At 41.0% G+C, this 14567-nt stretch overlaps 4 protein-coding genes across 4 annotated transcripts; 3 read left to right on the forward strand and 1 right to left on the reverse strand.

Annotated features, from left to right (window-relative positions):
• Positions 1 to 1641: 1641 nt before the first annotated feature.
• Positions 1642 to 7836, forward strand: FAS1_2 (beta subunit of fatty acid synthetase; the record flags this gene model as incomplete). The annotated part of the gene is made up of 1 exon (XM_041283027.1): positions 1642 to 7836. One exon carries the CDS (start codon positions 1642 to 1644, stop codon positions 7834 to 7836), a length of 6195 nt encoding a protein of 2064 aa, XP_041135803.1.
• Positions 7837 to 8846: 1010 nt separating this feature from the next.
• BRETT_004532 (uncharacterized protein) lies at positions 8847 to 11198 on the forward strand (the record flags this gene model as incomplete). The annotated part of the gene is made up of 1 exon (XM_041283028.1): positions 8847 to 11198. One exon carries the CDS (start codon positions 8847 to 8849, stop codon positions 11196 to 11198), a length of 2352 nt encoding a protein of 783 aa, XP_041135804.1.
• A 554-nt stretch (positions 11199 to 11752) lies between these two features.
• Positions 11753 to 13873, forward strand: BRETT_004533 (uncharacterized protein; the record flags this gene model as incomplete). The annotated part of the gene is made up of 1 exon (XM_041283029.1): positions 11753 to 13873. The coding sequence occupies one exon, from the start codon at positions 11753 to 11755 to the stop codon at positions 13871 to 13873; it is 2121 nt and encodes a 706-aa protein (XP_041135805.1).
• Positions 13874 to 14122: 249 nt separating this feature from the next.
• On the reverse strand, positions 14123 to 14413 carry BRETT_004534 (uncharacterized protein; the record flags this gene model as incomplete). The annotated part of the gene is made up of 1 exon (XM_041283030.1): positions 14123 to 14413. A coding segment is annotated over one exon (291 nt), but the record flags the coding sequence as incomplete, so codon positions are not given.
• Between the last annotated feature and the right edge of the window lie 154 nt (positions 14414 to 14567).

The raw sequence follows: 14567 nt of genomic DNA on the forward strand, positions 1-14567 counted from the left end.
TTTGTTGGTCTATATTATTTCTTAATACCGCTCAGATCAGTAATGGAATAAGAAGAGATCAAATTGCTCGTAAATCAGAGAGGCTAATGCCAAGAAATCAATGATTACCCCTTTCACAGTACAGAATGCTGAACGACGGCGTTCGGGAACTTTTGAACTGTAAGAGTTGATCGATAGATCTTCGGTTAAGCGAGGGAAAGAATTCGAAATTGGTAAGATGTACTTTATTTTTCTTTTTTTCAAGCTCGTAACCTCAGGGCATCTTTTCTATCTGATTCACATGCTTGAACGAGCCTCGTTTTCTTAAGGGAACGGGCGCGCGCCTGGCTTTTATCAGTTCAATATTCCTCATATAGATAAAAAGATACCAATACTTTTGGAAGCCAGTTTATGCTCTCCACTCGTATAGTAAATACGATTCCTCGTTAGGAGAATTAAATGCTAATGCCGACATTTCTGATTTGCAGAATTTAGGGAGTTTCAGCCGACAAGTTGCCTCGAAATGAAAGAATTTTAGGAATGACAGACAGATGTCGTAGAAAAAAATACCAATAATCCAAAAGATAGACCGCGAGGGAGATTTCTTAAGGAAAAGACCCCTAAGTGTTTCCCTCTCTCTGTTAGACCAAGTGGAAAAAAATCAAATCCTTAGACCAATGCCCTTCCACAGACAAAAACCAAAATAGTTAATTTACGTAATTGAAATTAAGGTTTTGTGATTCGATATCCAACGATGCGGAGAAAGCCAACTTTGTAACCTTGTAGGAAACAGTCTCAACAAAGTTCAGATCTGGGGCAAGGTGAAGCCCAACAGAGCAAACACCAACGCGTTAGATCTTCTCGCTTTGTGCATTATTCGCAAAATTTCGTTCCAAAAATTTTCAAGTGAAAAAGTGCCTCATACGAAAGCCAGTATCTGGGCTTTTTGCACATGCACCCCATTCAAAAAATATCCTGTCAGCTCAATAGCAGTTTGTTGAGTAAAATTGAAATTCCATTGTTTCAAGTTGTCGAGTTGGTGAATTTGGGTCAAGTTGAGAAATTACCTACCCGTCTCTTTCAACTAACAACTTTCAACTTTCGTGTAGTAACCGCACATTATTATTTCAATTGAATAGGAATTACCCATCATCTCTTCCCATTATTTTCATGCTCTCTATTTCCTTTTCCTTTTCTTTTTTTTTGGTCTATACACAGCTCCTAATTTTCATCTGGCGTCGTTCTATCATTTTGACTTTTTTTTTACTCTTGCCTCAACCTGTCCTTTCCGTAGCTAGCTGTGAAAAGAAAAGCCTCTAACACTTTTCAATTTGTTGACCTGCCTGTCTTTATACTTATAAGATTCTTTTTCCTACAAGGCATCTGATATTCAGAATACACTTGCATCTGCTTGTTGCTGGCTAATCGAATTCATTGCCAAATTTACGAAGCTTTTGAGAAAACTACCACATTCCTAGTAACTTTGACTGCGAATTCAGGATTCTTTTGCACAACCGTTTAAATTACACTAGAACAGCTTTTGAGCATTAACTTACCACATTTTCTTGCTCAATTGTAAATTCTATCTTTTGAAGATCATCCTTCGTTAACATATCGAAACCGAAATCAATTCGAATTACAAACATAAAGAGAAAGAATAAGATGACCGTTAGCAGACCTCTGGTGATCAACCACGGTTCCATCGAAACAACAATTTTAACTCCTCAAGAGGATTATCTTTTCTATCAGCAGCTGACTGCAGGTTTTTACAAATCTCTCCCGGATCCAACTGAGAGCTTTGCAGGTGATGAGGAGCCATCCACGAAGGCCGAGCTCCTTATGAAGTTTTTGGGATATGTTGTCAACTCGGTAGATACAATTGACACAGAGAAAAGGCGTGCTGCAAAGTTGATCATCGATGAGTTCGAAACACGTTTCCTCCGTGGTCAGAACATCCATGCTTTTGCTACTCATGCTTTAGACAGCGAGGAGCACCCTACATCTCTCGTCAAGGTTCAGAACAATTTGATCAAGAACTACTATTTGGGTAAGGTCTTTCTTGATCCGGCATTTGGTATGAACCACGAGGATCTGGGAAAGCCTGCCTTATACAGGGCAGCACAGGACGGAGAGGCCGATATCTTTGCTATCTTCGGTGGTCAGGGTAACACAGACGACTACTTTGAAGAGTTGAGAGAAATCTTCAACATATATCACGGTTTGGTGTTTGATTTCCTCTCCAAAATCGAATGCCAGGTCAAATCCCTTATTGCAACCACTTCTGATGCTGACAAGGTTTATACACATGGATTTGACCTCATTAACTGGTTGGAGGAACCCTCTGCTACCCCAGATACCCAGCTACTGCTTTCAATTCCAGTGTCTTGCCCCTTGATATGTGCTATTCAACTTTGCCACTATCTTATCAGTTGCAAGGCTTGTGGCATTACTCCAGGGCAGTTGCGTGCAGTTGTGAAGGGCACTACTGGTCATTCGCAAGGTTTAGTGACGTCTCTTGTTGTTGCCTCATCCGACTCCTGGAAGTCGTTTGAGGAAAATTCCATGAAGGCTATCCAATTTTTGTTCTTCCTTGCTGTCAGATGCACCCAGGTCTATCCAAGAACATCGCTCGCACCATCCATGATGAATGATTCCGAGGATAATGGTGAGGGAACACCTGGCCCTATGCTTTCCATCAGAGACCTCTCCATCGATCAGATCAATGAATTTGTTGCGGACACCAACAGACACTTGCCGGAATCCAAGCACATAAACATTTCATTGGTCAACGGTGCGAGAAATGTTGTTGTCACGGGTCCTCCCGAGTCTCTATATGGTCTCAATCTGAATCTCAGAAAGGCGAAGGCTCCGGCCGGTTTGAGCCAGGCCAGAGTTCCTTATTCTCAGCGTAAACTCTCGTTCTCGTCCAGATTCTTGCCAATCACGTCCCCATTCCATTCACACCTTTTGACGCCTGCCAATAAGTTGATTTTCGAGGACTTCAAACGGGTCGGGCTTTCGTTCTCTAAGGAGGAGATTGCTATCCCAGTATTCGACACTTTCACCGGGGAAGATCTTCGTGAATACTCCGAAAGCTCGATTTCAGAACGAGCAGTGAACTTGATTACCACCTTGCCTGTTCACTGGGTCAAGGCCACCAACTTCAAGTCTACGCACATTGTTGACTTCGGACCGGGTGGTGCTTCCGGATTGGGCGTGTTGACCCACAGAAACAAGGAGGGTACGGGTGTTAGAATCATCATGGCCGGTGCACTAGGTTCATCTGCCGATTCGGTGGAATTTGGACTGAAGCAAGAACTCTTTGACATCAACCGTGCCTCCTTGAAATTTGCTCCAAACTGGCTCGAGCAATACAGACCAAAGCTTTTGCGTACCAAGGCAGGAAAGGTTTATGTTGATACCAAGTTTTCTCGTCTTCTCAGCAGACCTCCACTTATGGTTCCTGGAATGACGCCAACTACCGTTTCACCCGACTTTGTTGCTGCTACAATCAACTCCGGATACCACATCGAGATGGCTGGAGGTGGTTACTTCACCAGATCCATCATGGTTGATGCTTTGAAGCAGGTTGCATCCAAGATCAAGCCTGGCTCTGGAATTGGCATCAACTTGATTTATGTCAATCCTAGAATGCTCCAGTGGGGCATTCCAATGATCAAGGATCTCCGTGAGCATGGCTTCCCTATTCAGTCATTGACCATTGGTGCTGGTGTTCCATCTTTGGAAGTTGCCTCTGAGTACATCAAGACCTTACACTTGAGGCATTTGGGTTTGAAGCCTGGATCCATTGATGCTATCAGCCAGTGTATCAAGATCGCAAAAGCCTTCCCAGACTTCCCGATTGTTTTGCAGTGGACCGGAGGCCGTGCCGGTGGTCATCACTCGTATGAGGACTTCCATCAGCCTATTCTTCAGATGTACGGCAAGATTAGACGCTGCTCAAACATAATTCTTGTTGCAGGCTCTGGCTTTGGCTCAACTGAGGACACCTATCCTTACTTGACCGGTTCTTGGTCTCTGAAGTATGATTATCCTGAGATGCCTTTTGATGGTATTCTATTCGGTTCTCGTGTTATGGTTGCCAAGGAGGCCAAGACTTCTCCAGCTGCGAAAGAGGCTATTGCAGCTTGCCCTGGTGTTCCGGATTCGGAGTGGGAAGCCACGTACAAAAAGCCAACAGGTGGTATTTTGACTGTTACTTCTGAGATGGGTGAGCCAATTCACAAGATTGCCACCCGTGGAGTTATCTTCTGGAAGGAGATGGACAAGACGATATTCTCACTTCCAAAGGCCAAGATGTTGGAGGCTCTGAAGAAGAAGAAGTCTTACATCATCTCCAAGTTAAATGCTGATTTCCAGAAACCATGGTTTGGAAGAAATGCCGATGGTGTCTGTGATCTTGGTGATATGACGTACGAGGAGGTTGCAACACGTTGTGTCGAGTTGATGTACGTTAGGAAATCGAGTCGTTGGATTGATCCTACCCTCAGAAACTTTACTGGTACATTCCTCAGACGTGTTGAGGAGAGGTTTGCTGATGCTCCAACCACCTCCGTTATCCAGCATTTCAATGATCTTGAGGAGCCAGACGATGCTGTTGCCAAGGTGTTCTCCAAGTATCCGGGTGCCAAGACCCAGATTATCAGTGCTGAAGACTGCGACTACTTCATCAGTATGTGCTTGAGTCCTACGCAAAAGCCCGTTCCATTTGTTCCAGTTCTTGACGAGAACTTCGAGTACTTCTTCAAAAAGGACTCCCTTTGGCAATCTGAGGACCTGGAAGCAGTTGTTGGCGGTGATGTGCAAAGAACCTGTATTCTTCAGGGTCCTGTTGCTACTCGCTATGCTACCAAGGTTGATGAGCCTATCAAGACAATTTTGGACGACATTCATGAAGGCCACATCAAGAAGCTGCTCAAGGATGAGTATGATGATGATATTGCCAATGTTCCAGTGGTTGAATACTTTGCCGTTGATGACCAAATATCAGAAGAGCCTATCAAGCATTTGAAGATCAGCCACCCAAGCAAGGGTACCGTTGAGTACTCTGTGAACTCACATTTGCCAGACATTGAAAAATGGTTCAAAGTGTTGGCAGGCAAGGAGTTCAACTGGAGACGTGCATTCATTTCTTCTAAGGTGTTTGTTGAGGGATACAACCATGCAGCAAATGCAGCAAGAAAGGTTTTAAAGCCTCACAAGCATATGCAGGTTTCTATTAGCGGGTTGGATAAGGATGATGAGTCTATCGTGATTTCGGCATCTATTCCGATCAGAGGTCAGCAACGCGAGGTTGTCAACATTTCCAGAAGTGGATCCAAAATCTTAATGAAGCTCATCGAGTCCAGAACGCACGATGGAGTGCCTGTGGCTCTTGAACTTCTTTACGATTATGATCCATCGGATGGATTTGCTCCAATTAGAGAACAGATGTCCGACAGGAACACTAGGATCAAAGAATTCTACTGGAAGGTTTGGTTTGGTGCCAAGTCCCCAGTTGACCTTGACTTCTCAGTTGATTCTACAATTGATGGTGGATCTACTACTATCAATCCAAAGGATATAGTGGAGCTAACTCATGCTGTTGGAAACTCCTGCGAGTACTTTGTTCCTAGACCTGACCGCGAGCAGCTCGCTCCAATGGATTTCGCTATTGTGATTGGCTGGAGAGCTATCATGAAGGCCATTTTCCCTAAGACCGTTGACGGGGACATTTTAAAGTTGGTCCATTTGTCGAACTCTTACAGAATGATCTCCGGCTCTACCCCATTGAAGGCTGGTGATAAGGTTTCTTCCGATGCAAACATCGTGTCTGTTATCAATGGTCCGACCGGCAAGACTGTCAGAGTCGTTGGACATATCTACAGGAGTGGTAAGGAGGTCATACAGGTTATATCCGAATTCTTCTACCGTGGCCATTACACAGATTATGAGCACACGTTCAAGAAAATTGTGGAGACCCCTGTTGAGTTGAAGTTGACAACAGCAAAGGATGTTGCAGTTTTGAAATCGAAGGAATGGTTCCACTGTGACTCAGAGACTGCGCTTTTGGGTAAAGTGCTCACCTTCAGACTTACCTCTGTCTACAAGTATAAGTCTGAGGATGTTTATTCGTACGTTTCCACATCTGGTGCTGTCTGTTACGAGCTCCTAACAAAGGAGGTTAAGAAGGTTGCAAACGTCGAATACGTCGCTGGTGAGTCTTTCGGCAACCCGGTTATAGAGTATTTGTCAAGAACCGGTAAGCCGATCGAGCAGCCTCTCATGTTTGAAAACAAGATTCCGTTAGCTAAAGCATTGAGGACGAAATCTCCAGGTTCGAACGAAACTTATGCTGCTGTTTCTGGTGACTTCAACCCTATTCACGTCAACAAGGTGTTCAGCTCTTACGCTGATCTACCAAGCACCATCACTCATGGAATGTTTTCATCCGCCTCTATCAGATCATTGGTTGAGATGTATGCGGCAGATGGTGTGGCACCTAGAGTGCGTGCGTACACTGCAAACTTTGTTGGTATGGTCTTGCCTAACGATGAGTTGAGCACTACTCTAGAGCATGTTGGTATGATAAATGGACGTAAGATCATCAAAATAGAGACGAAGAAGGTGGAGACAGATGAAGTCGTCCTCACTGGTGAAGCTGAGATTGATCAACCTATAACGACATTTGTGTTCACTGGACAGGGATCTCAGGAGCAGGGAATGGGTATGGATCTTTACAAGACATCCGAGGTTGCTCGTGCCGTCTGGGATAAAGCTGACAAGCACCTTATTGACACATACGGATTCTCCATTTTGAACATCATAACAAACAATCCTAAGGAGTTGACTGTTCACTTCGGTGGTCCAAAGGGCCGTGCCGTTAGAGAGAACTATATCTCTATGCTATTCGAATATGTCGATGAGAATGGTCATCTAAAGTCCGAGAAGATTTTCAAGGGTATTGATGAAAATACTACGACATATACCTTCCGCTCAAGTAACGGTCTTCTTTCAGCTACGCAATTCACACAACCCGCATTGACATTGATGGAGAAGGCGGCATTTGAGGATATGAAATCCAAGGGATTGATTCCTGAGAAGTGCATGTTTGCTGGTCACTCTCTTGGTGAGTATTCCGCTCTTGCTTCTATAGCAAGTGTTATGCCTATCGAGTCCTTAGTGGATGTTGTTTTCTATAGAGGTATGACTATGCAAGTCGCTGTTCCAAGAGACAATCTAGGAAGATCCAATTATGGTATGGTTGCTGTTGACCCAAGACGTGTTGGCAAATCATTTGATGATGAAGGACTTCGCTTTGTCATTGAGCACATTGACAAACAAACAGGATGGTTGCTTGAGATTGTTAACTATAACGTCGAGAACCAACAGTATGTGGCCGCTGGTGATTTGCGTGCCTTGGATACATTAACAAACACTTTGAATATTGTCAAAATGCAGAAAATCGATATTTCAAAGCTTTTGGAAATGATGCCAATTGAAAAGGTTGCCGAGGAGTTGAGCAAAATCGTTGCTAAGGTGTCTAAAGACTCGTTAGCAAAGCCTCAGCCAATCACACTGAAACGTGGATTTGCATGTATTCCATTGAGAGGAATATCGGTTCCATTCCATTCTTCATACTTGAGATCCGGTGTTAAACCATTCAAGAGATTCCTTATCAAGAAGATTCCAAAGTCTGCTGTTAAACCAGCAAGCTTGATTGACAGGTATATTCCAAACTTAACTGGTAAGCCATTCGAACTTACCAAGGATTACTTTGAGTATGTCTACAAACTTACGCATTCAGACAAGATTAAGGAAATTTTGGACAATTGGGAATCTTATGAAAAGGCATAATTCTTATGTGATGCTACTTACGATATACTGAGAGTATAATAATAAGCGGGAAATGTTGTTTGTTGTTAGAAATTACATTTGCTTTGTGGTAAGGGCAATTGTTCTTTATCTACATTTTCAAGTTTCACACTTAACTCGCTCTCCTGACTCTATGTTATTAATTTTTGACTTTCTAAACTTTTTTTTTCTATCTAAATCAGTCTAATTCTGTTTTCTCAATAATTTAAATTTTCGAAATTCATCAATGATAAAGCTCCGTACTTCCTTCAGTGTAGATTGATAATGCTTTCGAGGAAACTTAATGAAGTTTACTCCCAGTGAGTATGTAACCTATTGTAGGTGAAATATTATCTTTACTTAAGCTATTGAGCAATAATAACAATTCACATAATAATGACTCGACTTGATCGCAAATATTCCATTTCATCAAAGCATGAATCGTATAAGCAGCATGGACCTCCAAAACTTTGTCCATGGTTAAATCCTTTCTGGACGACTATTATGCAACATTCCATAAATTTAACTAATGAAAACTACAAAGCATTAGCTCTATTTATATATATTTGGCAAACCTATATGTTACTTCTGATTCTTCTTGCTCTCTAGCTTTCATAGGTATTCATCCGTTTATTGCATTCGTCAACAAACTATAATCCTTTGATTACGTAAACTGAATACTAAGAGCATGAATAATTTTTACATAGTGACGCGTTGCTCCTGATTGCATCCAGCACAAAAAATAAAAAAATTCACGCGCTTTTCGCTTCCCAAAATTTCGCCCCACGTCTTTTAATGTAAACTAGTTTTTTTCTTCACCATTGAAGTCTGTCCGTCTCTTGAAGGGATATTTGTAATCTTACTGTTCATCTAAAAATAACAAAGCTCAAGAAAGTAATTTAATGCTTTCAGGGAACTCTCTCGCAATTATTTCAATCCTGAGATCTACTCTGGGATCATTACGTTTGAACACGCTGGCATTTCATTCAACAATTAGAAGTACTCAGCGGAAGATGCCCTCACAACAGCAAACATTAACTCAATTCTTCAACTTCTCATCTTCGAGTCATAATCTGGCCCCCAAAGATAAGGATATAAGTATTAAGCGTGGACGTTCCGTACACAAGGATGAAAGTTTGAAAAGTTCGTCTGCAAAGAAAACATCTTCTGATGGAGAGACAAAATCTAGGTCTAGGTCTAGGTCAAGATCCAGATCTAGATCGAAATCCAAGTCTAGGTCCAGATCTGTAAGCAGAACGGGTTCGCCTTCCAGGAAGAAACCAAAAAAAGAACCTTTGAACGAGGAATCTGATGTGGAAATGGTTGATGATGCACCCGAGTCAAACATTTCACGATTAGATAAAGAAATTGAGATACACAAGACAAAAAACGAGCTCAAAGATGCTAAAAATCTTCTCCGTATTGATCAGGAGGTTCACAAAACTAAGAGTCCAACAAAAATATTGCCCGATAAACCAATTCCATATGCCACTTTATGTAGTGTGTTTGAAAAACTAGAGCAAGAGTCTGGCCGTTTGAAGAATCTTGCGATTGCCTCTGAATTCTTTTGCGATATCTTGAGAAAGTCTTCCAGTGAAAAAACGCTCACGGCTGACGGGGCTGTTGCCAAAAATCTTATAGAAGTCACTTATCTCATGATCAATCGACTTGGTCCAGACTATGAACCAGACTTAGAGTTGGGACTAGGCGAGACATTACTTTTGAAGGCTTTGGCCCAAAGTACAGGTAGGGAGCTGCAACATATAAGAAAGGACTATCATCGTCTTGGAGATATAGGTGAGGTTGCTTTTATTTCAAGAACAAAGCAGTCATTAATATTTAAACCAAAACCATTAAGTATTCCAGAGGTTTTCCAGAATTTAACCAAAATAGCAAAATCTATGGGTAATTCTTCGCAGTCAAAGAAAATCGCAATTATTAACAAGATGCTTGCAGCTTGTGAAGACCAGGAAGCAAAGTTTCTAATGAGATCTCTTGAGGGTAAACTTAGGATAAACTTTGGTGAGAAGTCTGTGCTTATGGGGTTAGCGAAAGCATTTGTTGAATATGAAACAGGTGAAAAGTCTTCAGATGATGTGGATCCGGAGGCTTTGGTTAAAGCTGAGCAACAAATGAAGGAAGCTTACTCTGAGACTCCAAATTATGAGTTGATTATAAAGAACTGCATCAAATATGGCGTGTCTCATGTGTCAGAGCATTGTACACTTAAGCCGGGAATACCAGTTAAGCCGATGCTTGCTCGCCCTACAAAATCTATTGCAGAGATCATGGATACAATGGAGGGTAAAGAATTTACCTGTGAGTATAAATACGATGGAGAACGTGCTCAAGTTCATCTATTACCAGACGGTGACATGAGAGTTTATTCCAGAAATTCGGAAAATATGACGGAGAGATATCCAGATTTAATTCCAGTTATTGAGGAGCTCAGAAAGGAAAACCCAGAAATAAAGTCTTTGATCTTGGATTCAGAATGTGTTGCATGGGATACAGAAGAACATAAAATACTTCCATTCCAAACATTGTCAACGAGGAAGAGAAAGGGCGTTCAAGAGAAGGATATTAAAGTTAAAGTGTGCTTATTTGTCTTCGATCTTTTATTTTACAACGGCGAACCCATTATAAATAAGCCATTGGATCAACGTAGAGAATTGTTGTTCAAGCACATTCATGAAGTTCCAGAGAAGCTTAGATTTGCCACAAAAATGAATTCAACGGATGTGAAAGAAATGGAGAAATTCTTGGATGAGTCTGTTCATGATTCATGTGAGGGTTTGATGATCAAAGCATTACATGGAGAAGATGCATGCTACAGACCCGCAAAGAGGTCTAAAAACTGGCTTAAATTGAAAAAGGATTATCTTGAAGGAGTGGGAGATTCTCTAGATCTTGTTGTTATTGGTGGATATATAGGAAAAGGTAAGAGAACAGGATGGTATGGAGGCTTTTTGTTGGCATCATATAACCAAGATACGGGTGAGTATGAATCGGTGTGTAAAATTGGCACTGGTTTCAGTGAAGATCTTTTAATGGACTTGGCAAAACAGTTGAAACCGAAGGAAATTTCAGAACCAAAATCATTTTTTGTTTACAACAGGGAAAATCCAAATGCCACTCCAGACGTTTGGTTTGAACCATCATTGGTCTTTGAGGTTAGAGTCGCAGATTTAACTACTTCTCCAATATATATGAGTGGAGCATCTTACTTTGGTGACGGAGAAAAGGGTATCTCCTTAAGGTTCCCAAGATTTGTTCAGATCAGAACAGATAAGGGAACTGAAGATGCTACAAGTAGTGAACAAATTGTGGAGATGTATGAGAGACAAGCAGTCAGACAATCTTGAAATAATAGCAGTTTAAGTATACTCTTCTAAATTGTATTTTTGGAACCATGTGTGTAATTTAGCTTTAATGGAATGCAGGATGAGCGAAGGCACACTTCGGAAGTGTTTGCAAGTCTGAATGTGCCTCGGATATATTTTTCGTATAAGCTAGGAATGTGATCATTGCAATATGTATTCCTCCTTACACCTGAGAAATGCATAGTAAACAAATTCGCGCTCAGAGTTTCAGTATGTTATTTACCTTTAAAACAAGTGAAGGGGGAGAAAGAAAAAAAAAAAAAAAATTAGAAAATATACACAGCGTGCTCTTGATTCCTCATTGGGCAAGAACTAAATAGGATAGCCGATTGACTTCCCTACCTTTTAAAGTGAGCTATCGTGATAACTATCGAACAGGTCATTTATTGCATTTACTGCAACGTTACTTATAGTTTATATAAATATATCCATTCAGTTGCTTTTTTTTCATTGAATTGATACACGGAGCTAAGGTGGGCAGCCTCAAACTTCAGTTGTTACTTTTTTTTTTTGGATCAAAAGCACTTTCTCAATCGATGGTGTCTAAAACAATAAACAAAGCATTACCGCTCTCAGGTATTATCCAAAATGCGGTGAAACAAAGCGAATATTGTGAGAAAGTCAATGAAGTTTCTATCCGACGCAGAATTATACAATTTGATGCAGCCTATGGGATTTTTGAGAGAGCTCAAGATTACCTTCGTAAGATCATCAAAGCCCTTGAACCGATTGCACGTGACGTCCAGGGAGCCAATATAGGTCAGTTACAGTGGATCAGTGAGGGTTATCAGCAATTAAGCATAATATCATATAATTTGGAGGTTTTTGCAGATGCATCCGACCTTGTTTCCGAATTAAAACAAGAAAAGCATGATCACCAGGAAACAAGAATACTTAATACGTTACCTAAGATAGCAGAGCAGGTGAATCGGGCACGGAAATGTACAGAAGTGTTAATTAATACATCTTCTATTGCTATGCAATATAAAGAGATCAACCACAGCATCATGGAATCAATTAATAAAGAGATCGAAGAAAGCCTCAAGGATGTTTCCAAACTCAACACTAGATACACAAAATGTCAATTTGACGATGTATCAATATGCTTCCATGATTTGGTGAGCGCTACAGACAAACTACCTCAATATGGAAATGGAAGATATTCGCGAGGCCTTCATATACCTCTTCTCGATAAGGAAACAAGACTATTGACGGAGGATTTTGCGTGTTTGTGCTTCAAGGCCGAACCAATAAGTGCTTCTATAACGTATATTCCTCAGCAACTAGAGTCATTTAATCGACTTTCAGGGAAGGCATATCCATCATGCACCATCGAACTTATAAGGAAATACCAAGGGCTGGTTAAGATGTACATCAACCTAGATGATCAGATCAGCTCTCTTTGGGATAGACTAATAGGTGCAAGATGGCAGCATATTTTTCAGGGGTTATTGGATGAGGCAAACAACCTTCTCACCCGAATGGAAAATACAGTGATTGTGGAAGGAAGTAAGATGAGGTATGTGAATTCCATTTTGGAATATTTAAGCAAAATACTACAGGGTGGATTTGTGAAGGACAAGGCACTAGGTGAAAAATACGATTCGCTGGTAGCCAGAGTTGCCGGAAAGGAAGTAAACAATAGAGACGATGGACGCGACGATAGTGAACTATCGGCATCTCCAAATTCTTCTACCCGAGATAAAGGGAATGTCGAGAATGCTTCGTCTAAGCGGTTATCCGAATTTAAAGGTCAAAATTTTATTAGATCGCTAGATATAAAGCCGGTGATGATAAGTGGTCCTCCGATTTCTGTGAGGAGACCTTGTTCCAGTAAGGATCTAGTGAATTCACTGGGTGCAAATGAAAAGGCGAAATTAAAAATTGATTCAAAAAAAGTTATAGCGAGATTAATGGGAGAACTTCAACTCCCACCCGAGGATGGTACAAATAAGGAAAATATGGGGCCTACAAGTGTTGCGAGCAGAGTTAGGAAATATGAGGATAAATCTGTGAGTACACCATTGAGAAGTATTCGACTGCCAGAGACCCCAAATCCATTTGTCACTCCCAGTATAAAAAATAAGCCAAGAAAGTCGAGACTACCGAGAAGGACGCCGTCCGATAAGAAAACAACGAAATCAATGATTAGATCGTCATCACAAATAACACCAATTAATGAGCGACCGAAAAAGAAAGCTTCTCTGTCTCATGGTCTTAACGAATTCGATGTATTACCGGAAGAGGCAGATATTTCAAGAAAAAGCCGAATACCACTTCCACTCAGACCTGAATCAAGGATTTCTATTCGAAAATCAACTCTGGGAAACTCTACAACTGGCGATAGGAGAATACACAGCATGGGCTCTTACGATAGACCATCATCAAGACTCGAAAAACTAGGTACCAAGCTTTCTTCAAAAAATGGAACACCCTCTCCAGTCATAGGGACAAAGCGGTTACATTCATTTTCGGTAGCAAGGCCACGAACAGCCCTGTGCAACGATCTTGATACTAGGCAAAAGTCACCACCCACGTATAATTTATTGGATACGTCGCATCTTAAAGTAAGAGCGAAAACATCTTTAAGAGGTTCAAATATGCAAGGAGCCAATTCAAACATAAGAACAGTTTCATGTGACCAGCTATACTATTAGCGGTGACTGTGAATTTGAAACGATATAATTTAATTTGTTGAATCTGTGATCCACATTATTCATGGTGGGCTTATTATAGCACCTGGAACATCTTATTTTCGAAATGAAATTGCTTATATACAAGAGAGCGAAAACATTAAAGTTGTATAATATATGCTTGCGGAATTCAAACAATGGATGATCATTTGGAATAGATATGCTGTAGTTTATTTGATGTGTATGGTAAAGTTTTGTCTCTATGGCTGGTAGTTATTTCTCGCCAAATATCTTGGTCAGCCAACTGTTGTTGAAATTCTTTATCTTTTCTTCCTCCGTGTATTTTCGAATCGTACCATCCCTGGGATTAAACTCACCTTGCTGCATTTTTCGTTCGCCATTCATGTAGAACCTCCTATAAAGCTCAATGCAGGGTAAGCCGATGAAGATCAAACCAGCAACTATCCTTTGGTAACCTTTAATTCTTTTTAGCTGAAGAGAGGTGATATTAATGTCTTTTTTGCCTGTGTTTCTCTTCTCGCTTCCTTGATTTGAAGGCCTTTTCTGTATATGTATGTGGTTTTGTTTTTGATTCATTTTGCACAGCTGGATATTTGGTCAGGCTATATTTGCTTTCGTATGCCGACATAGATTACCTGAGTTATACTTAGAGGAAAAAGTATGTGAGAGTATTAATAGAGATCCGACTATTATTATC

This window comes from Brettanomyces bruxellensis, chromosome 5 (genome assembly GCF_011074885.1).
Source record: "Brettanomyces bruxellensis chromosome 5, complete sequence".
NCBI lineage: Eukaryota > Fungi > Ascomycota > Pichiomycetes > Pichiales > Pichiaceae > Brettanomyces > Brettanomyces bruxellensis.